Source organism: Branchiostoma floridae, chromosome 10, assembly GCF_000003815.2.
Source record: "Branchiostoma floridae strain S238N-H82 chromosome 10, Bfl_VNyyK, whole genome shotgun sequence".
NCBI lineage: Eukaryota > Metazoa > Chordata > Leptocardii > Amphioxiformes > Branchiostomatidae > Branchiostoma > Branchiostoma floridae.
Window position 1 is genome coordinate 14,489,103 of NC_049988.1, and position 22,637 is coordinate 14,511,739.

Genomic DNA, 22,637 nt, shown 5'->3' on the forward strand with positions numbered 1-22,637 from the left:
CAGAAACTTTTAATCAACAAACCGCAAATCTCATGACCCTGTCGACATCCAATACCTTACTCTACGCCAGCAACGAAAAAAGAAAAACTGATCGGATTTCAGAGTTCAAAATAAGCATGTGTTTTATAGAGAAATTCAGCTTATTACATATGCGGGCTCAGTCTCCTACAATAGCAAAGATTGGTGTAGAGAAATTCTTAATTGTTCGTTAATTTGACCTCAATTTTCTTCTGACAAGGGTGTGGTCATCTTGAAATCAACTCAGTCACTCATAGAATAATGAACAATAAATTTAGATATTTCCATCTCAAGAGGACATATGACTCTACATATGTGCCAAATTTGAACTCATTTGATTGTAGAATGAGTTTTTTTATGAAACCACTTGCATTACTTTCTGTCTCACCCTCGTAGTTTCCCCGAAATCAGGTCTTACCCTAAAATGTAGGGATTCCTAAACTTTCTTCATCAATTATGTAAATAAGCACCTGATTAACATAATAAGCATTTCATTCTATAGATATTAGTCATTATCTCAGGAAAATTCTTTTTTTCTGTTTCATTTAGCGGCCTGTAAAAAATACCCCCAAATTAGCATGTTTTTTCTTAAATTCTATTTATTTTATGGTTTTTACCAAAATATCATTTGTACAGAAAATGTTAATTGAGTCTGTCGGTCAGCGACAAGGCACCTATCGGAAACATTGAATTTTGCGAAAAACGAAGTTTTGATCATGAGAAGCACTTAATTAGTCCGGACAATATGTGACAAGTTTGAAAGTCCTATCATTGAATGCAGTGGATTTATAAACTTTCCTCATTAATTATGCAAATTACCTGTTGGTTTGCATAATTAGTATTCCATTATGTAAGTCATCACTTAGGCTATCTGCATACCAAAAATCATGACGATCTGTCAACACGTTCTCGAGTTATTCTCGTCCAAAGTTTGAAATGAAATAGGCGCCTGCAGTTCCAAACAAGCCACCAGGGGTCCCAAACTTGCACGACTTCCTCCCCGCCGAAAGACGTATCCACTAGTCAAACATCATCAACCTGCCACTTGAGGATAATTTTAGCGCCAAATTTGACGCTCCGCTGCAGTACCCAACTTATTGCCAGGATGCCCATCTTCGAACTAGACCTTCGGTTTCCCAACCCCGAAATAACTACCAAATATCATTGAAAATGGTCCACAGCGTCTAGAGTTATATTGTTCGCAACCGGACAAGCGCACACACTCGCCCCGCTGCAGTTCCGACGAAAAGTGTCAGGTGAACCATTTTCTAACAACACCTCCATTCCTTCAACCACTACTCAAATACCAAATATCATCAAATTCCATCCACAGCTGCTCGAGATATATGCGATTGACCTACATATTGTGACACAGAAAAAATTTCAACCCAAAATATAACCTTCTTGGCGAAGGCAATGATGAGGAGGTACTCATGCTTTTTAAATATGCGCATGTTTGTTTGACAATATAGGGACTCGGCGACGAACACGGTCCCGAAACTCTTGTTGCTCACCGAGCCAGGAAACCCAGACAGCCACCTGCAACACCCACAGCTGCTGCAGTTGCAGCTGGAGTTCTTGGGGCACCTGGAGCACCTGTTCGCCTGCATGTAGTGGAGGTAAGTTGGGTACTTGGGTATTTCAGGATTATATACACGGTTATTTGCTGGGGGTTTGATATGATAATGATGCTAGACACCAACATATTCCCAATACAAGCTATAAACTTCTACTGAATGATCGTGACACATTGCTGGTACACAACGTCGTGTCGTCCATGATTACATTCATTACTGATCAAGACTTAACTTGCCCAAACAAATAGTGGGGACGACGACTCGGACAAGACATCGGGACTCCTGCTGTTCGAGTCCCCGTTATGACACTGATACCATGATCTGTTTACCACTTCAACCGTGCCCCTGCTCGTGTTCGTGGGGGAACTGGCACACATGGAGCTCATGTTCACAGACATGTGGAGAAGGTTAGTAGAAGGTTATATCTTCTTAGTTCACGAGAGATTCTGAAATTCACGATGCTACAAATCTGCAAACGAACTGGAAGGTCCACTATTACACAGTACGGACCAAATGAGAGATATCCTGTCATTGCTAGGACTGTACTTATTCACTAAGTACTTATCATAATAACTCTTTTCTAAGCTGGTCGGATCCAACTCTTCATTTACCAATATACCACAGCCACATAGAATCATTTCTTTTGTCTAACCTATAGGCCGGCAGACCCGCACCAGGTACCGAGATCGTGACTGCTGTCAGCCAAGCCACCAGGACAAGCAGGAAGACGCACGGTCCTGCCACAACCATTGTGATGCTGACGGACATGAACATGGTCATGGTAAGAAACTGTTTGTTCCTGTAAGGATGTATTCATGGCACGACGGGACTTTGTTCTCTGTTCTCTGACCGTGTTATCTGATGATTTGTTCTGTTGATTAGAAAATGAGAGATTTTCACAGTTTCACATACACGTTATTCGAAAACGTATGTGAGTGGCTCCCTAAGTCTTGTTTTGTGGTGAACTTTAGGTAATAAATGAATACAAAAATCACGACGGGGGATCTAAAATAATCAAGAATATGAGACTCAGTGTTTTTCACAACTAACACGTGTTCTAGTAGACTGAAAAGTATCATACCTTGTGACCAAACTTTTCTCTACCTAATTTCAGGTGGTTCGGCGACCTCCGTTTGGAGCACACCAGGAGGGATCATACTGGCCGTGATCGTGGCTATCGCGGTTGTGGCTGTTGTTGTTTTACTTTCAGTTAAAGTATGTGCATGTTGCTCCTTCAACAACGACAACAGGGTGTACGCGTGTAATTTCTAGAAAACCCTCGAAATGTTGACTTGTTTACGTTTCCTCACTGAATTGGCTGTTAGTACTAACCAGTGGTTTCATGTGTGTTTGTGTGTGAGTGTATATAACTATCGGGTATATATACGCATTATATTTTTACATACATATGTTCAACATTACTTTGGATCTCAATAAGTAGCGAAAAGAGAATGCGTATCAAATGCGTATCAAATAATTATGTGCTAAACCCTTGAAGTATCGACCAACCGAATTCAGAAAGTTATGGCTGGGTTGAGATGTTAAGATGTTTACAAAGTATATGCCCTAAAACAGGAAGGAATTCCTATCAGGAAATGTGAAACAATATCCTGAATTAACAATATATTTTATTACAATTCTGGAATAGAATTCCGTCGCAAGATGGAGGGTGGGCTATGAGCTGCCATTTGAACATGGTTGCATTTTAGTCTTAGGCCAAAAATCCAAGACGATTTCTGTGGTACATGCATCTCATGGACTGGGAACATTATAATTCCAGGGTAGAGTTGTGCACTTTACTGTGTAATAACTGTGTCAGTGATATCCTTTGGTTTACAAATGTTGAGCTTTGGCTTGATATAAGTTTCTGTAATAAGTGCATACAGCTTGACATGCAGTGCTGAACATTATGAAAAACACATGTGTATTTCTTTTTAGTATGTTTCACTGTATGACTATTACTGAGCATGTTCATTTTATCTTTAAACATTTAGTTGAATCTATGTATCAATCTGTTCATGTCTGGGATTAAATCGTGGTCATATATAAAGTTGGTCGGTTGCTGTATTCAATTACTCTCATCATGAGGTTAAACTTTGATAAACAAGTATCAAACATAAAGCCGTTATACATACAACTAAGCCTTAACCTTGATCATGGCTGATATTAAACAAATTCTTGCATTTGTATAGTTTGTTAACAAACCATTCAGTAGAATTCGTCATTACATTATTTAGTCAAATGTTGTCTATTTTGTTGCCGCTTACTTTGCCTTGTCATATACGATTGAAAAGTAGTTTACACTAGTGTTGTGTAAATAGGTTGTGCATGTACGTACATGTCTGCTCAGTTGAGGTGGTGTATACTGCCTCTTTATGATTTTAATACAGCTTTCTATGGACCTTGTATTTGCAACTATAGTCGATTTAAATTGATAACTGTTGATAGATATTGCCATAGTCTGTCCTGTTACACTCTCCTTTTATAACGTTGACTGAAATAGGGGAATATTGTATGTGCCCTTATGTTGGAATACATGTATTATGGAAAGTAACAGAGGGAAATACATGTACAAAAACATGTTCTACTTGAAAATGAGATTACATTCCACCATTAGAAACTGGATCAAGTTGCCTCTTGATTTATGAGGCTCTTCGAGAAAATAAAGTCAACTTCACATATCAAATATTTCAAACTTTAGCCTTCTGTTTTTATTGACTTAGGTGCAAATCAGTCATATAAACGTTGACAATTTGGTGACGTCTTGACAAAAATAATGATAGCGGCAGCATCAGTATTGTGCCTGAGCAACGAGGTTAAAAACCTCCCTTTACATGAGAAACAAACGCTTAAGGTCTACTTTGCAATTTTGCATAGGTACGACAATATAAAGACCCCTCTTTAGTGGGAATCGCCCAATGCAATGACCTATCGTTAAACGTTACACTTTGACCGGATGATTTCTGCAAGTCATCGCTGTACAAGATACGACATAACGTACCTCGCACCAGGTAAACCTTCTTGTCACGTGATACCCACACATCATGAACACTTAGTACTATCCATTTTACAACGAGTTGGTATCGTCCAATGACCTCTCCCAAACTTTGACCGCACACATCGAGTCACGCGTGGTGCCAGGCACGACACAACGTAAACCTGACGTACCAGGTACGGCATAACGTGAAACTGACGTAATGTTTGTCTGATGGTGCTTTATAAGGCGTCATTGCAGAGACTGGTGCACAAACTAGTGTTGCAACCTGCTACAGAGACATCCAGTATCTTCAGGCGATTCCCGAGTGTACGAAAGCAGACCTGTGCGAGCGGTAAGCTATCCCTCTTTCTTAGTAACCTTCCTTAGTTCCTACCTGTCTCAAGTAACCACCTGTCGCTCTAGGAGAGAAGGACACGCGTAGTGTAGGATAGGCAACAATGACGCTATGGCGTAAAAACGTTGTTCTATCTTACGTTCGATCGCTTTTGGGTTAACGTTACAGAGGTACAGCGATAATGGTATTCAATCAACCCTAATCGATCGATCAAACTACAGTCAAACCTGTATTAGGGGCCACCTCTACAGAGGGGCCACCTGTCCATAGTGACCAATTTTTGTCGGTCCCTTGGGTATTTTATCTACAAGTTGCCACCTCTATACAGAGGCCACCTGTCTATAGTGGCCACATTTGTCCGGTCCCTTAAGTGGCCGCTATAGACAGGTTTGACTGTATCAAAACATAGCACTTCCGGGTTCGGCGATTCTGTAAAAAATGGATGAATGAAGTCTACGAAAAGATACAATCGTACCCATTGACGTACGCTGTTGCAAACTCTGCATGTATAATAATATCGTGTCATGATTGTAACGCCCCTCCCCCTGGACTTTACTAGAGTGATGAGACACATTCAGAAAAATATGCAACGATTGAACACATAGTTTACTTGATACATAGCTTTATAGATGTCTTACAGATAGAATACAAGGCTTTCATAAGGTCTTCTTATATAGCAAGGAGCCTTGATTATAGTAGTGATCAGGTAATTCTCGGACTGCGAAATAAATCTTACCCAAGAAGCAGCGTAGATTAGGAAATTCCCATAGAAAAACATGACTTTAGTTAGTTTCAAAAATACAGATTCTAAGATATTCAACGTTAACATACTCTTTTAAATGTACTCACATATTTGCACTGTGTAGGGATAATCCACTCGAAAGATAACATGCTAATTGATTTTTTGTACAGAATAGAATGTGTCACTTTGTTTTGATCAGGTGGAAAGAAATTTGACTAATTTCAGCAATAATCATTTTTATTTTGCACAGACATGAGTAAAGAACAGCGCACCCTGCAGTATGTTCTACAGAACGCGTCACGAGGGGACCCCGACAGCGTCCTGGCTACAATGGACACATACGCCAGGGAGCAAGAATGGGCCATGAACGTAGGGGACTCCAAAGGTCAGTGCACACGTTTGCACCCGTGGTCAAAATATCTAACCTAGCGTTATGTTCAGGCGTGAAAAGTAAATATTCAACGCACTCATCGCGTTCCATCGAGCCCTACTATGGGTAAACCTACTCGTAATAACCTTTGTAAATATTTATTTGTAAAGACTAAAGAGCAAACCCTTTTTATTTCAACCTCATCACGGTATAGTTTTTTTTTGGTCCCACGACTACGCTTATGTCATGACTATTTTCCTTTTTCTCCCCGACCGAAGTCAGGTACCCATTTTTATACCTGGGTGAAGTGAGGAAAGTCGTGTAAAGTGCCTTTCCCAAGGGCACAAGACCGGTGACACGACAAGCGGATTCGAACCCAAGACCTCTTGGGCTTCAGACCAACGCGCTGACGATCGTGCCACGCGGTCCCACCTTTTGTAAATATTTATTTGTAAAGACTAAAGAGCAAACCCCTTTTATTTCAACCTCATCACGGTATAGTTGTTTTTTTTTGTCCCACGACTACGCTTTTGTCATGACTATTTTCCTTTTTCTCGTCGGGTACCCATTTGTACTCCTGGTTGAAGTGAGAAAGGTCGTGTAAAGTACCATTCCCAAGGGCACAACGTCGGGGGCACGGCGGGTATAAACCTCAGGACTCTGTTACGAGCTCAACGCTCAATCAGCACCACGCGAGACCCCACAAATAACCATCCTCTTGATAGTTACTTTTGTTTGTCTGTAGGAGCGTTTCTGGACCAGTTTGTTCAGGAGACGGCCCCTCAGAGCATGCTGGAGCTGGGCACCTACATGGGGTACTCCGCCGTCAGGACAGCCAGGCTGCTGCAGCCAGGAGCCAAGTTCATCACCCTGGAGGTCAACCAACAGAACGCCGCAGTGGCTAAAGAGATCATCTCATTCGCAGGGCTTCAAGATAAGGTAATGCTATCAAGTAATTCTGAGGAGGTTTCCCGCTGTTAAAAAAATGACGTCGCGAGGGACTTGGATCCCGAAGTGTCAAAAGAAATAGCTTTCCATAAAGTTGGCTTATTGCGCTATTTTGCAAAATACGGTTTCTGCTCAATATATAGAATATTTGGACATTCAAGTGGTTTGGGAATAATTCTTCAACTACGTTCAATCAATACAGCTGTATTTTCGTACGTTAATACAGATAGCTTTTTTGACAGGTTATCCAGGTGATATCTGACAGTTCTGAAGCCATCCCCCAACTCAAGACGAAGTTCAACGTAGAGACGTTTGACATGGTGTTTATAGACCACTTCAAGGACTTCTATGTCAGGGATATCAAACTGCTTGAAGAGAACAATCTACTACGCAAAGGTACACATCGCTTAAGAAACCAACAATCCGTCTTCAAATCCAAACATGCCTTTTTTAATTTTGACAAAATATAATAAAATCATGACAGGTGACGTCAGCAGTCAGTAAGGCCCATTGTTATCGTATAGAAATGTATTCAACAAAATTCCCTGTTGCAAAAGGGAGATGAATTTCAGGTCAATGTTTCTGCCACCTTTGATTCACTACTGACGTCATCACGCTTCCGGATTCCGGAACATCAGCACAGTGTAACAGACATGTGACAAAGATGACTGTTTATCTGAATATCTTCTGTTCCCACAGGTACTGTAGTAGTAGCTGACAACATCATCAAACCCGGGGCTCCAGAATACGCAGACTACGTGCGGACCTGCGGCAAGTACGACTCCACCTTCCACGAGGGCAAACTGTACAGCGGAAAACCTGACGGCCTGGAGAAGTCTGTGTACCGAGGCTAGGGATAGAACAGTCGCTGTTACCTTTCCATTACATGTATTCGAACTCGGATCTTAACGAGGCCGCAAACAGTTTTGATATTCCCTTCTTTCAGTCAATTTCAGACTGTCAATTAAGTGTATAGTAGAATGTTTTGGAAAATTTGCAAAATTTGGAAATCTCACGTCAGAAAAGAAACAAAAACTAGTCTATTTAAATCATGTATCATCTCAATTCTACTTTATGACTGTGAGTCTTTGACAATGAACTCTTCACAGACCAGGAAACTGGATGGTTCCTTCACCAGGATGTTACGTGCTGTATACAACAAACCTTGGTGGGAATACACACAAAGAACTGGACGGGACTCTGCCATTTATTTCAAGTGAAGTTAGGCGACGCCGAATAAGCCTTGCTGGACATGCTGTTCGACATGGCGAACCAGCCGGTAATCTGCTTTTTTGGTCACCAGAAGCAAGTAGGAGAAGATAACGTCCATACCTCACGCTAAAGGACCTTATTGAAGCAGAGACTGGTCTATATGATAAGGAACTCATTTAACTGATGAAAAATAGAATACAATGGAAGCAAAACTATGTGAATGCTTCAACTTGTTAAAATCAAGTATGGATATATATGTATGTATGTATAGTAGAATGTAACAACACAATATTTGTCAACAGTTATTAAAGTCGAATCTTGTTTAAGACAAAATCCACAGCGAGCAGTACAAAAGCCAATACCCCAGGCCACCTCGCCTTAGCTGACTTATTAGCCTATTCACACAACACAGTAATATAAGCTACTTTGAATCGTGTATACATGTAGCAACGCAAAATAGTCAACATCTGACAAAATTCTTGCCCAATTTCAAATAGAAATTCAACCTCAACTTGATTAGACTCCGTTGCAGTCTTCGCGGACGGGGCAAAGACTCGCTATCACGGCAAACTCCCTTCCACAGCAAACTCCCTTTCCCGGCACAGGAGAACATAGCCAACGTTGAAAATCGCGGACCAACGACCCCCCCCCCCCTCCCTAAAAAAAAACCCATCTCCGTTCCGAAGACTGCAACGGAGTCTATGTTGGATAAAAAGCGGAAACGTACTTCCGGCTGTTTCCAGTGACATCGATCCATTGCTTTTCTTCAGCGTCGCCAGAATGAACCGGAGGAACAATTCAATAGAAATACAATGCAATGTACTTGTATTGAATTGTTCTGCAACGTCATTCTAGTAACACTGAAGAAGAGTGATGGATGTCGCTTGAAACGTCCGGAAGTAATTCTTTTTTTAAAAATCCTGTTATACATATTGAATTGTATGTGAATATACCTTAACGATTTCTGTATCAGCCATGAGAGAAAGTTTCGAAATATCCTCTAATATTTCCCGCTGAGGTCCATCACCCTGCCCGGGACCCTGATACATTTGTACCAGAACACGACACCACAAAAAACAGCCACAACCAGCACGCCCAGGATGATCAGAGTCAGACGCTCCGTGCTCGGTCCCTGAACACCTGGAATATATCAATAATAAAGTTCATTGCAAAATTCTTGCCCGTGGGCTAATTGCGGGTAACATAAAAGATTCAAACAGTGTAAAAACAATATCACAAGTGTCTACTCTAGTCTAAAGCTAGTAAAAGCTAACTCTAGGTCCTAGCTATAGGTTATTGGGTTCGACTCCTTTTTCGAAGACAGTGACAGTGGAAGACGAAAGATCCCACCTTTTCTATTATGTGTGGGTTTTGTGACGTTAGAAGGAGAACTGTTTTATTTTTGTCCGTGAATGTGAGGAAGTTTGGGTGATTTGATGGACTTTTCAAACAACTCTTTTCTTTCGTGATTATAGAGAGAGCAGTTTGACATAAAATGTATTTCGTCTTCCACCACATTTGACACACATTGTTTGCATGTTCTTTCACACGCGGATAGCCTCTTATAAAGAAAAGAAACGTCCAAATATCAGGCCTAGGTGTTGGTTCAACAACAGCTCGGTTGATGTGGTGTACAGGCTTTTATACGCTTGCAGTTAACGTTGTAGATATAGTCTATTTAGTAACTGTTGACATGCAAAAATGTATCATAGAATAGATTTTTCTGCTGTAGTAGCGAAAGACACACATGTTCCATCACACAAGAGAGCATACAGAAAGTATCTGTGTACGTTACCAATGCCTGACACCTTTTTAACATGTATGTGGTAGAGACTGTCATTGTGGAATAGGACTGTTAAATTATACCCGGTACTTGTATGGCTGAATTACGGTTTTGCCATGGTTAGTATTGACAGGCGGATGTCATATGCGAGAATATGGCCACTGTGAAACTATCTATCATTGTATGTACTTATTATTTTTCATGTAAGTGTACTCATACTATATTTCATACCCTGATGAATCGAATGAACGTGTGTAAAATCCCAACATTTCTCATACGTGGCGAATCTACAGAACTTACATTAGATAACCGCTAGCAGAAGAAAAGCACTGCCCCGCCTTAGTCCTTGATCATTGATGCATCTATACCGGTACAAAGTACAACTACCATGACTATGTGACTGTCCGCCACATAAAGACATGCTTACAGGGGCAAACAGTTTCTTACCATGACCATGTTCATGTTTATGTCCGTCATCATCACAACTGTTGTGACAGGACCGAGAGTCCTCCTGGTGGCTTGGCTGACAGCAGTGATCCCGGTACTTGGTACGGGTCTGCCTGCCTATATAATTAGTCAAAAATACCTCTTGGTAAACAATGCAATATAAAGATCATTGTCATTGTCATTGGTAAAGGAAAAAGGAAGAGTTTGATCCGACCAGCTTAGAAAAGAGCTATCATGAGAAGAACATGAGAAAGAGACTTTTTACAAGAACAAGTTTTCTGTCTTTACTTTGTGATGGTGCCCATTGTAGATTGATGTGACATTCAAATCTTTCCTAAACTACGAAAAGGCATAACGAGGGGTGGCAAACGGGTACAAACCTTCCCCACATGTCTGTGAACAGAAGCTCCATGCGTGCCAGTTGCCCCCCACACACGAGCAGCACGGCTGGGTGTTACAGGGTACGGCCTGACTTTCATGGCTGGAAGAACAGCAGGAGTCCCGGTGTCTTGTCCGAGTCATCGTTCCTGAGAATCATTTAGGTACGTCGTGATCATTTATTGAGGCAATCATAAGCTACACAAGTCAATGCTGTATACCAGCAATCTCTAACATTACTATCCCTAGATCACGACCATTAAGATACAGACCCTGCAAATAGAGGCTGGGCTTGTGATCTTCCCAGGTGTAAGGGCTATAGTTAAGCGCGAAAGAGCTATAAACACATGTACAAGGCACTTTGGCGAGTTGGTCGTCTCGGTAGAAGAAGCAAACGCTTAATTTACGTTACAATTTTGCATTGGCAACAATATGAAGACCCAACTTAAGTAAGAGCAATGATATTGATTGTTCAGTGCAATGACCTAACGTTGCACTTTGACCGCATGAGTATCTAGTGCAAATCAGCGCCGTGCCAGATACGTCATGACGCGAATTTCACTGAGTTTACGCACCAGGTGATCCTTCTTATTCTCCAAGCAGAGGATGAGTCGCGGAGATATAACAATAGTCGGGATTTTTACCGGCTTGCTCCTCTCACTACGACTTAACCTCTGCTTGGAGAATAGATCCTTCTTGTTACATGATACTCACACATCACGAACACTTACCCATTTTGTGACGAGTTGGTATCGTCCAATGACCTCAAACTTTGACCGAAAAAATCTCTGACTCATCACACGTGGTGCCAGCCACGAGCAGCTGACGTACCAGGTACGGCATAACGTGAAACTGACGTAATGTTTGTCTAATGGTGCTTTATAAGGCGTCATTGCAGAGACTGGTGCACAAACTGGTGTTGCAACCTAGAAACTTCAGGCGATTCCCGAGTGTACGGAAGCAGACCTGGGCAAGCGGTAAGATGTCCTGCCTCCTCAGTAACGGTGCCATTAACCTTCCTTACTACCTGGCTGTTTGTTTAATGGTGCTTTATAAATATTAAGTCTGTTTGCGGAGACTGGTGCACAGACTGGTGTTGCAACCTGCTACAGAGACATTCAGTATCCGAAGTTGGATGACACGACGATGACACTGAGTCGTAAAACATTGTTCTAAACTTACGATCGCTTTTGGGGTAACGTTACAGACGGATACAGAGATAATCGGATAATGGTATCATTCAATCAACCCTATTCTCCCACGATTGAACCTCACACGATCAAACTATCAAAACATCACACTTCCGGGTTCGGGATTCATTAGAATCAATGCTGAATGGAGTCAACCCGCCTGGACATTGTTATGCAAATCGAAACAGTGGTCGAGACTGTTTTTTCTTCGAAGACTTTACTTTTGACATATTACCTTGAATTCCTGTCGCCGCACATGCGTTCTGATCTCTTTGAAAGGGCTTATTGTACCTATTGACGGACACCTTTGTATATAGGCGTGTCATGATTGTAACCGCCCCTCCCCAATTCTGACAATGTAAATAGAGTTGTGACACGTTAGGCAGAATATGCATTGATTTGTATATTTATCTGTTTGTTTGAACCATTATTTATTTATTGAATACGAGACTGACATTATAGAATACAGGGCTTTCGTGAGATATTCTATAATAGCAGTCAAATCAGGTATATTAGAATATATATATAATATGCAACAGATTCTAAGATATAAACACACATACCATGTACAGGGTATTTACATATTTGCATGTGCAGTGTAAAACATAAGTTACATAGAGAATGAAATGTATGACATTGTTTTGATCAGGTGGAAAGAAAGATGACTAAGTTTATCACTGTTATTTTATACAGACATGAGTAAAGAAAGGAGCGGCCTGGGGAAGGCTCTAATGGAAGCGTCACGTGCCGGTGGCGTTGACGGCGTCCTGGCTGCAATGGACAAGTTCGCCAAGGAGCTAGAACGGGCCACGAACGAAGGAGACTCCAAAGGTCAGGTCGCATGTTGCACCCGTGATCAAAATACATGTTACTGTAAATGCAGAAATGTTCGCGGTGGATTAATGTTCGCGGTTTTCGCGGTTACCACTTCACCGCGAACTTAAATCCACCGCAAACATTTTTCTATGTATTATGGTATTAGACTGCAGTCTACGGTGTTACCGCGAACTTTTTTCCCGCTACTGCGAAATTAAATCTCCGCGAACTTAAATGCATTTACAGTATCTAACCTGGCTTTATGCTCAGGTGTTAAACCTCTTCACGTGAAAAGTAAATATTCAACACACTTATCACGAAGAGTCCAACTATGGTTTAACCTACTTGTAACATTCATTTGTAAAGAATTTTATTTCAACCTCTTCATTGTTGACTTTTTGGTTGTTTTTGTCCCACGTCAAACCATTTTGACAATTGATCTCTTGCATGAAATGAAATGAAATGTAACATTGTTTTTAATGGGTGTAAAGACAGATTACTAATTTTCAGCGTTTATCACTGTTATTTTGCACAGAAATGAGTAAAGAACAGCGCACCCTGCAGTATGTTCTACAGAACGCGTCACGAGGGGACCCTGACAGCGTCCTGGCTACAATGGACACATATGCCAGGGAGCAAGAATGGGCCATGCACGTAGGAGACTCCAAAGGTCAGAGCGTACGTTTGCTCTAGCCGCCAGCGTTAGATCTCTTCACATTTGAACAAGTGTAATTGAACAAGTCTGTTTGACTGAATTGCTTGCTCGCTTGCTCAGGTAGTAAAGTCGCGTCATGACTCCTTTACCTTTATACCGACCTATCACAATCAAGTCCCTCTGTAGGCAAGCCTACTTGTAACCTTGGGTGATGTGAGGGAGTCTATAGCTCCCCTCGTGTCTGTTGGAAAGTATAACTTGGTAATTTCTAAAATTTAAATAAGCATTCCATCTGGAGGTCCCCGGTTTTTCTCCGTTGCTGGTAGTGTCAGTAGGTCTATAAGTGCACACCGGAAAATCGTTTGTCGATTTGAATAAGTTAAGCCATGTTGCAAAGTTACTTTTGTCTGCCCGTAGGAGGGATTATGGACAGTTTTGTGAAGGAGGCGGCGCCTCAGACCATGCTAGAGCTGGGCACGTACATGGGGTACTCCGCCGTCAGGACCGCCAGGCTGCTGCCACCAGGAGCCAAGTTCATCACCCTGGAGTACTTTAAAGAGGTAGCAGCAGTGGCAAAGGAGATCATCTCATTCGCAGGGTTGCAAGACAGGGTAATGCCATTAAGTAATTCACCTTTCTCACGCGGCGGCCATAATCGATCTAAAACGAGTTCAATGGGGCAAACAGAAGACTGTCCACCATAATCAGCAGTTCAACCAATGATAGCATGGAAATTTTAAAATTGACCAATAAGCATGTCCGTGAAATATTTCGATTATTATATTTTTATTTTGCATCTCTTACGGGACTATGGGATCAGTACACGAGTCTAAATTGCTACATATTTCACTGCATAACACTACTTAAAATATTTATCATTTGATCTTATATTGTGAAAAATTGTGTGGTCTGGGGAAAAACTAAATGGGAGTTGATTTTAGAAATAAGTTTTGTTTGTTTGCCTCATTGAACTCGTCTTCAATCTATCATGGCCGCCTCGTGAGAAAGGTGTATTCCAAGGAAGTTTTCCGTTGCTAAAAAACGTGACATCTCAAATGATTTGCATCCCGAAGTGTTGATAGAAATAGATTTGCATTAAGGTGTCTTATTATGCTATTTTTTCACAGCATACGGTCTCTGCAATTTGTTGTTGGAAGCCCTCTAACAAAACAAATGCTTATTTTCCATAGCCCGGACAAAATACAAGTAGAACGAACAAAAATGTTGACAAAAAATCCAGAATAGCCCAGTTAAATTGCCTTGATTCTTTGACCTTACAGACGTTTCTGAAATGCTCAATATATAGAATATTTGGGCATTCAGGTGGTTTTGGACTCATTGTTTACCTTCAATCAATACATGTGTATTTCCGTACGTCAATAATAATATCTTTTTTCACAGGTTATCCAGGTTATATCAGAGAGTTCTGAAGCCATCTCCCAAATGAAGACCAAGTACAACATAGAGACGTTTGACATGGTGTTTATAGACCACTTCGGGGACTTCTATCTCAGGGATATCAAACTTCTTGAGGAGAACAACCTACTACGCAAAGGTACTCATAAAAAGTCATGGTTAAGTAAACTTGCACTCTCACCGCTCTTGCGTCAAGCTTGCGTCACTGCGGGGTTCATTCACTGCGTCATTATTTGTCTTTTTTATAATTAAGATGTTGCGTGATATGTAAAAGTATGACTTGGAAAACGACAAAAAAAAGTAAGAAAAATCGTTCTTTATCTCTGAAATTCTTTGAGTATCATTAGCTGCAAGCATGACGCAAGTTCAGTGAAAATGCACCTTAAGGGTTACCTTTGTGTTGCAACAAAGCTAAATTTTATAGCTATGGATTTTGAATGTTTATTTGCATATGAAATATATTTTCTGTCCCCACACTGGTCCACAGGTACTGTAGTAGTAGCCGATAACATTGTCCACCCCGGGGCTCCAGAATATGCAGACTACGTGCGGACCTGCGGCAAGTACGACTCCACCTTCCACGAGGGCGAACTGTACGGCGGCAAACCAGACGGACTGGAGAAGTCTGTGTACCTAGGCTAGGGATAGAACACTGTTTCATGTCGAACTAAGTTAGATACACTGTATAATGGCAAGTCTACGAAAGCTTCACCTTCCGCACTGGTATTCCAGTGCTGATTCAATGCTCAAAGCCCCCTCAGCACTAGCTTTCCAGTGCTGAAGAAAGTTCAGCACTAGTTTTCCAGTGTTGAATGGCTCTGTTCCAGTGCTGAAGCTCCGTCAGGACTGGAATTCCAGTGCTGAATACTGTTCCAGCACTCGTTTTCCAGTGCTGAACTCATTTCAGCACTGGTTTTCCAGTGCTAGACTGCCGTCAGCACTAGTTACCCAGTGCTGAAATCGCTGTCAGCACTGGAACCGAGTGCTGATATACAAAAGCTTCACCTTCCGCACTGGATTTACCAGTGCTCAGGGACAATTCAGCACTGGAACACCAGTGCTGAGGGATCTTCAGCACTGGAAAACGAGTGCTGACGTCTTTTCAGCACTGGAATGATCTTCAAACCAGTGCTGAAGTCTTTCCAGAACTGCAGTGTCCTAGTGATGAGAGCGGTAATTGGTGAAGATTCGCATAAAAAATAAGTAACCTGATGCCAAGAAACCGAAGTTGTGCAGATGTGCAATTGAAACTTGACATATGTATAATGTATACGAGTTAGATATAATTTTGTAAAAGTACTGAGAGCAGCACTTGGCAAAAATTCTAATATAGATATGGTCCAAGTTCATCAAAAGCCCAAATCTGTGTTATTGCATTTGTTGTGTAACGTGTTGGAATTGGATTATATATCTATAAAAGATAGAATGTCATTAACAATGGATTGCAAAATTTATTGTGTGTGATTTCAAATCATAATTACAGCCCTTCTGGAAATGACTTGAGTTACCAGCACGGAATATCGTCCGAGCACTCGGTTTCCAGTGCTGACGCCGGCTTTTCCAGTGCTGTGAGCGGGTCAGCACTGGAAAACCAGTGCTGACGAACATTCAGCACTGGATATCCAGTGCTGAAGCCATCTTCAGCACTGGAACCGAGTGCTGAAAAAGGAGGGTGAAGCTTTCGTAGTTTTGCTACACTGTAATAAGGAGGTGCACAATTCTAAGTACGCATGTTGCAGCAAAATGTATTGTGGGTAATAGGTCGAAGGTGAAGGGTCTTGACTATGCCCACAATGCATTCACTGCACATGCGTACTTTGAATCATGGACCTCCTTATTGGTAAATAGTCCTTTGACCAGGGTCCAGAAGTTCAGTAGAAGTACTGTGGGTCCATGAATTTGAGGGATGAGCTTTTCTCAAATATACAGAATGAAAGCTTTGTGTAAGATTTGCAATGAAAATGAAAGAGCCAACTCTGTTGCACAAATATTATTCTGTGCATCGATAGGAAGTTTATTGTAAGGTGATACAGCACCAGGATTTGTTATGACTAATTTTCCAAGTCCAAAATTACTCTGAATAAGTCAAGACATCACATTTTCTAGCAGTTCAATGATGCTTACATTTCTTTCACCTTATTCCCGTGTAAGGCTTTTGTCTGATTTAAATTTTTTTCTCATCATTTTATGTTCTTATGTACAACAGAATATAAAGGTACAAATTCACAAAAAAATCAAGATACATTGTACATGTATTTGTAGCATTAAGTTTGTTTCAATCGCTGAGAAAAATCTGAATAAAAGAGAAACATTTTATGCCGATATCATATTTGATATGTTTATGTTGTCTTAATGTCTGAATTTGACCGTAGCACATCATGCAGTTATTGTAGTCGTACTGCAGTGGGTCTTCTCTCCTTCTGTTGTAACCGTTCGTAACGTCACACATTCAGGCACGCCACTGTGCCCACGCTCCCTGTGAATGAAATAGAAACAGCGTGAAGAAGTATTTCTTACAGACTCAATATTTCTTTAATAAATCTCTGAATATTTGTCAGTTGCCCATTAGAGTGAACCAAGTGTTGAGATTGTGCAGGTTGAGTGGACTACGATTTTGTACGTACGAGTGGTACCTGACGGTTTTGCAGACCTAGGTGGATTAATTCTTGATATTTTAAAACCTTCTCCTAGCCTAACCTCGCCTTATAACCAATAACAAATAAAGAACTGTGGCGTCGGGCGTGGCGCAACTGGTAGAGCATTCGGCTCGGAATCTAAATATAGGTCCCTGAGTCGATCTAATATTAGATTCCGACATTGTGTCCTTGGGAAAAGGCACTCTACACGACCTTCCTCACTTCACCCCGATGTAAAAAATGGGTACCTGACTTCGGTAGGGGAGGTAAAAGACTACCTTTACCTTCTGTCTTTACCGTGTATGTGGCACTGTTAATGTAAGTTTAAAAAATGTAAGTTTTTAACTGTGCAGTGCCACAACGTCCTCGTCTGTCCAAAGGCAAAAAAAAGAGAAAAAAAATAAAGAACTGGGTGCCAAACGGATACTTCAGTATCCTAAAACATTTTGTGCAGTCCTATAAGATCGTTTCAACGGTGATACACTGCAATGCCTTACCGTAGCGCTGGGCGGCCTCGCTGCACAGCCGGGTGAACCGTCCGCTCTCAACCAGCTTGTCGAAGCCCTGGTTCCAGTAGATGGTGAAATTGTTGTCCTTCCGGCTCATCATCGCAGCTACGGAAGAAAATGTAATTGTGTCAATTATCATAACTACATCTGTCATTATTATAGGCGTTTCAAACCAGGACAGCAAAAATAGCTTTATTTTCTGCAAAATCTGCTCATCAATCGACAACTGTGGCTTGAAGAATTGAGGAGCAATCTTACAAATCCCCATTTGCTAGAAAGTGAGCCTATGACACGTAAATATTCAGGCGGAAATTGGTGGCAAACTATTCTCTCTATAAGTCATAACAACCAGCATAGTCACTCTGGTAGAGACTAACTCACATCCGTCCAACATGCATTGTTCAGGCGAAGTGGGAGCCAACAGTTGCAGGATGGTGCCGTTGTAGTATCCCTGAGAAATCAGCGTGTTGGCTGCCCAGCCAGCGTCCACCTGGAAGACACGTAAGCCATATTCTGTACACAAGTTTAAAAGATGTTAAAAACACTCTGAGAAGTCTATGGCTCAGGCGTTTTCGGATTATCCTTCCCTTAGAGATTAGGTTGATCAACTTGACTTCATGACTTCTTATAGGGAAAAAAAAGCAATATTTTGCGGCCATTTTGTGGTCAGTTTTCCATGCAAAAAGAATGTGCCACCTCGTATTCTACTATTGGTAGAGAACCCATTTGAACGGCTATTTGCGGTTTGCATCTACCCTTTGATTCCAGTTTTCATGTGCCATGTTCTTGATGCTAAATATATATACCTGGACCGCTTACTAATATCGGAAACGTCAATAGTGTAGTAACCAATGGAATACAAGATCTCAACAACACATTCAGCGTCAGTATCAACACATCAAAATGGTGACACAACTTCCCATCATACACCAATCCCATATATGGGACACAAAATGGCGGCGCCCAACGACGCAAACTAACATAGGTTTTGCTATCGCAAACATGTTTAGAATACATCATTGCTCAAGACTTACAGAAAACTGAAAAACACTTGTTAAATTGGGGACCCATTGGTTATGCACAGTTAAATTAATTTAGTTGGGAAAATGCAAATTGTCTTTCCTGGTTTAGGTTGCTTTTTCTGTACATCCACTTTGTATTTTTTTTTTCAAAAATGAATAAAGATTATGTGAAAAAAACATGTAAATAGTTTGCATATCAAGTATTAGTTACTTGTCCGGTGCTGATCTGCTCCATGAATTTGTCGGTGTCGGCCACGTGGACGATCTTATCCACGGGCAGCACCGATCCCGTGATGCTCCTCTGCCTGGCCAGGCACTTCTCGTCATCCACCCAGCCGTCCAGGAAAACTGTGGTGCGAGACAGTCGACAAGGCAACGTGAAACAACCAATCAACCTCATCTTACCGCTGTAGATGGTTTGTATTATGTCTTCGTCAACAAATATACATAATGTAGGTACATAATGTATATATAGATTTAATATCCGTTACAGATAACATCACGTAACATAACTGATGTTATCTGTAACGTATGACCATTTCCAAAATCATATCCAGTTGCTTGGGTAAACTGCTATTTAGCGTATCTCACTACCTGAATGCCCAACATTCATCGACGTATATACGTAATGGCTTAAATGGTCTCTTTTACATTTTGAACCACAAAACGCCGAAACTAAAAATGCGCCATTTCATTTTCCAATAATGAATCATGTACGAGGGCAAGTTTTCTGAGTCAAAATGTTGTTTTGTATTAAATATTGGTAGCACTAGACATTCACCGATCTTCTTGCCAGAGATGTCGTCCACATCGAAGTTTCCCGGGTTTCCCCTCCTGACGTAGAAGGCCGAGGTGTGAGTCGGGAGGAAAGCCTTGGAGAAGGAGAAGGTTCCGTCCCGCAGCCGGGTCCGTGACCAGCCCGTACACGCGTCGTACCACCCGTTCATCAGGCCTGGAAGACAAAAAAAGTGTTGGTTATAGGAAGAACGTCCTCTTTTTTTTTTCTATTTGCTTTTTGGACAGACGAGGACGATGTGGCACTGCACTCAAGTTTTGTAACTTATATTAACAATGACACATTCACGGTACAGACAGAAAGAAAGTCGTGTACAGTGCCTTTCCCAAGGGCACAACGTCGGGGGCACGGTGGGAATCGAACTCAGGACCCATAGATTCCGAGACGAACGCTCTACCAGTTACGCCACGCCCGACGCCCGACGCCCGACGCCAACGTCCTCTTTGACTTGTGTCTGGCGTGAGACAGAGATGGGGACATCCGGGTCCCTCCCCCTTTCACAGCAAGGATCACATGGTGTACCGCTACACTCCTCCCCACCATGGTAGACGATGCCCTCGTCGTCTCACACAAATGTCTCAATGTTCTATATAACGAGACCTCTACTGTAAGGTGCCACTTCCAGTGATGCCACTTTCAACAGTTGTTCGGGTAGGAGTCCCACACCGCGTGGAAAACTTACCTTGCCCGCCCCTGCCATGCTGGACGGCCTGGGAGTCCCAACAGTTCGGGTAGGTGTCCCACACCGTACGGAGGACTTACCTTGCCCGCCCCTGCCGTGCTGGCCGGCCTGGGAGTCCCAACAGTTCATGTAGGAGTCCCACACCGTGCGGAGGACTTACCTTGCCCGCCCCTGCCGTGCTGACCGGCCTGGGAGTCCCAACAGTTCGGATAGGAGTCCCACACCGTGCGGCAGTTTATCCCGGCTGCCTCGCACACCTCACGGATCAGGTCATGGTGGTATCCCGCTAGGTTCCCCTGCACGTCGCTATAGTACAGATTTAGAAGCATCAATCAATCAACCAATCAATCAATCAATCAATCAATCAATTGTTAAATAGTTAACTAGGTATCTATCTAGCTAGGTACTAGTAGGTAGCTATCTAGCTATCATGACTTTCTCTTCTAGGTCGCTACGGTACAGATTTAAAAGCTTCAATCATTTTCTTGCTCAATTAATCAATCAATAAATCTATATAACGTTAAATGTTTTCGTCATTACGTTGCTGACATGAAGCAACCTACTCAAGCAACTTACAAAATCATAATCAGGTGCTCTAGTATGCAACTGTTATATTGTATCCCTGTATGATTGGTATGTTGTCTACAGTTTTTCTACACAAAGAGACAGTGTTTTCTACTGTACGTCTGACCTTGGAAAGGTCAGCCCCTGGGGTATTGACCTCGTCTCAGGTAACAGGTTACCTAGTTTACGGTCGACTGAATATGCTCAGCACGTATTCGGTATTGTGACTGTGTCTTTGTTTCTCAAACGTCCATGACACATGAATACACGTTGGACCTAATTTGTAGTGACCGAAAAGTTTTTCAGTGCCATGACGTGGCTAGAACCATCTTAACCATTATACAAAGACACTCGCTGGTCTATAATGTCACAAGTATGCAGTATGTGTGCACGAATTGCATGTCCCTTTGAACTACATTATGGCAATGCCCAAATGTATCAACAGGTGTTTTTACTGTTTTCTTAAGCTTGAAAACCATTTTCCTCTAGGCGTGATTTCTGAGCCCTAGAACGATAGAAAGTTATAGTTGGAATATGGCTCAAGATATGAAATTAAGGTTTACTAAACAAGACACACAAAGCCTAAAAGAATTCGATTCGTTCTTTGTGTATGAAATTCGTTGAGCGATCTGTAAAACATTTTGTCGCTCAGTGGTTGCAGCGTTGTCACAGTCTCCAGTAAAAAGGACGTGTACTATACTTACATGTACTCGTGTGCGCCATAGTCGTGCCCGATCATGACCAGCCATGTCTTGCCGGCCACCTGCGCGTCGCTCCCGCCCCCAGCGGCCGTCTGAGCCGGCCCGAGGTTGAACACGTTCTGTCGGTTCATGCTGACAGCGGCCAGCACGATAGCAATGATGGCCAGCAGAACACAGAGTGCTCCCAGTAACATGGTCGGCAGACTGAGCCCGGAATTCTGCGCTCTGTCAGGCGGAATCACTGCACGGATATCAGCGGTGCTGGCGGTTGCTTCTTCGTCAAGTTTCCTCATGTTGATCTGCAAATCCTTCAAAGATTCGTAGACTTTACAGCTAAGCTTTCTCAGCTCGTCAGAGTTGTGGTAAGACCTGTAGGTTTAGTCTGGGGGAGTGACACTTAAGAATGTAGGTGACGAACGTCTTGCCGTAGGGGACAGTGTCAGGTTGTTTTGTTACCCCTGCGCTCCTGGCACAATGCAATGTCGTCAACAGAGACACCTGAGACGCACAGCTCACCTTACAGGTTGTTGCCTCACCTTTGTCCCCAGACGTCCTGATATGTGTTCTGATCGATACGCGTTCACTGGTCTACAAGGCCACGCATGGTGCCTTCCTTTGCCCTGAAGGATTTCTATCATTATTCCAACAGCGTGTAGATAACTTGTTAGGGTAAGAAACGATAGTTACTTAGTCAGAACTATATTACTTTGACCCTCGCCGCCAACTTTAATGCTTTTGGAAGTGTTTGTATGTAAACATAATGTATGCATGTATGTGTGTATGTACTCAAGCATATATACAAACGTATGTAAAGCACAACCCAACATAACACAACCTATTCTT

At 42.1% G+C, this 22,637-nt stretch overlaps 4 protein-coding genes across 6 annotated transcripts; 3 read left to right on the forward strand and 1 right to left on the reverse strand.

Moving 5' to 3' along the window:
• The first annotated feature begins 1,507 nt into the window (after positions 1-1,507).
• On the forward strand, positions 1,508-4,283 carry LOC118424254 (adhesion G protein-coupled receptor B1-like). Its single transcript, XM_035832797.1, has 4 exons — positions 1,508-1,637; positions 1,844-2,002; positions 2,254-2,376; positions 2,710-4,283. The coding sequence occupies exons 2-4, from the start codon at positions 1,912-1,914 to the stop codon at positions 2,865-2,867; spliced, it is 372 nt and encodes a 123-aa protein (XP_035688690.1). The 5' UTR covers positions 1,508-1,637; positions 1,844-1,911; the 3' UTR covers positions 2,868-4,283.
• Positions 4,284-4,691: 408 nt separating this feature from the next.
• LOC118424253 (catechol O-methyltransferase-like) lies at positions 4,692-17,200 on the forward strand. Of its 3 annotated transcripts, XM_035832796.1 has the most exons (7): positions 4,692-4,924; positions 5,920-6,054; positions 6,785-6,978; positions 7,230-7,383; positions 7,687-7,836; positions 15,522-15,561; positions 16,578-17,200. In XM_035832796.1, exons 1-6 carry the CDS (start codon positions 4,804-4,806, stop codon positions 15,524-15,526), a joined length of 759 nt encoding a protein of 252 aa, XP_035688689.1. In that variant the 5' UTR covers positions 4,692-4,803; the 3' UTR covers positions 15,527-15,561; positions 16,578-17,200. The 3 variants fall into 3 exon arrangements, with proteins under 3 accessions (XP_035688689.1, XP_035688688.1, XP_035688687.1); XM_035832795.1 differs by lacking the exon at positions 16,578-17,200 and having other exon boundaries at positions 15,522-15,570; XM_035832794.1 differs by lacking the exons at positions 15,522-15,561; positions 16,578-17,200 and having other exon boundaries at positions 7,687-8,558.
• On the forward strand, positions 11,642-17,200 carry LOC118424252 (catechol O-methyltransferase-like). The gene is made up of 7 exons (XM_035832793.1): positions 11,642-11,784; positions 12,691-12,828; positions 13,349-13,483; positions 13,886-14,079; positions 14,870-15,023; positions 15,372-15,570; positions 16,587-17,200. The coding sequence occupies exons 1-6, from the start codon at positions 11,679-11,681 to the stop codon at positions 15,524-15,526; spliced, it is 882 nt and encodes a 293-aa protein (XP_035688686.1). The 5' UTR covers positions 11,642-11,678; the 3' UTR covers positions 15,527-15,570; positions 16,587-17,200.
• Positions 16,862-22,248, reverse strand: LOC118424251. Its single transcript, XM_035832791.1, has 7 exons — positions 21,798-22,248; positions 20,690-20,835; positions 19,833-20,003; positions 19,263-19,399; positions 18,411-18,519; positions 18,018-18,134; positions 16,862-17,360 (listed from the first exon to the last, which is right to left on the reverse strand). The coding sequence occupies exons 1-7, from the start codon at positions 22,085-22,087 to the stop codon at positions 17,326-17,328; spliced, it is 1,005 nt and encodes a 334-aa protein (XP_035688684.1). The 5' UTR covers positions 22,088-22,248; the 3' UTR covers positions 16,862-17,325.
• Positions 22,249-22,637: the final 389 nt, after the last annotated feature.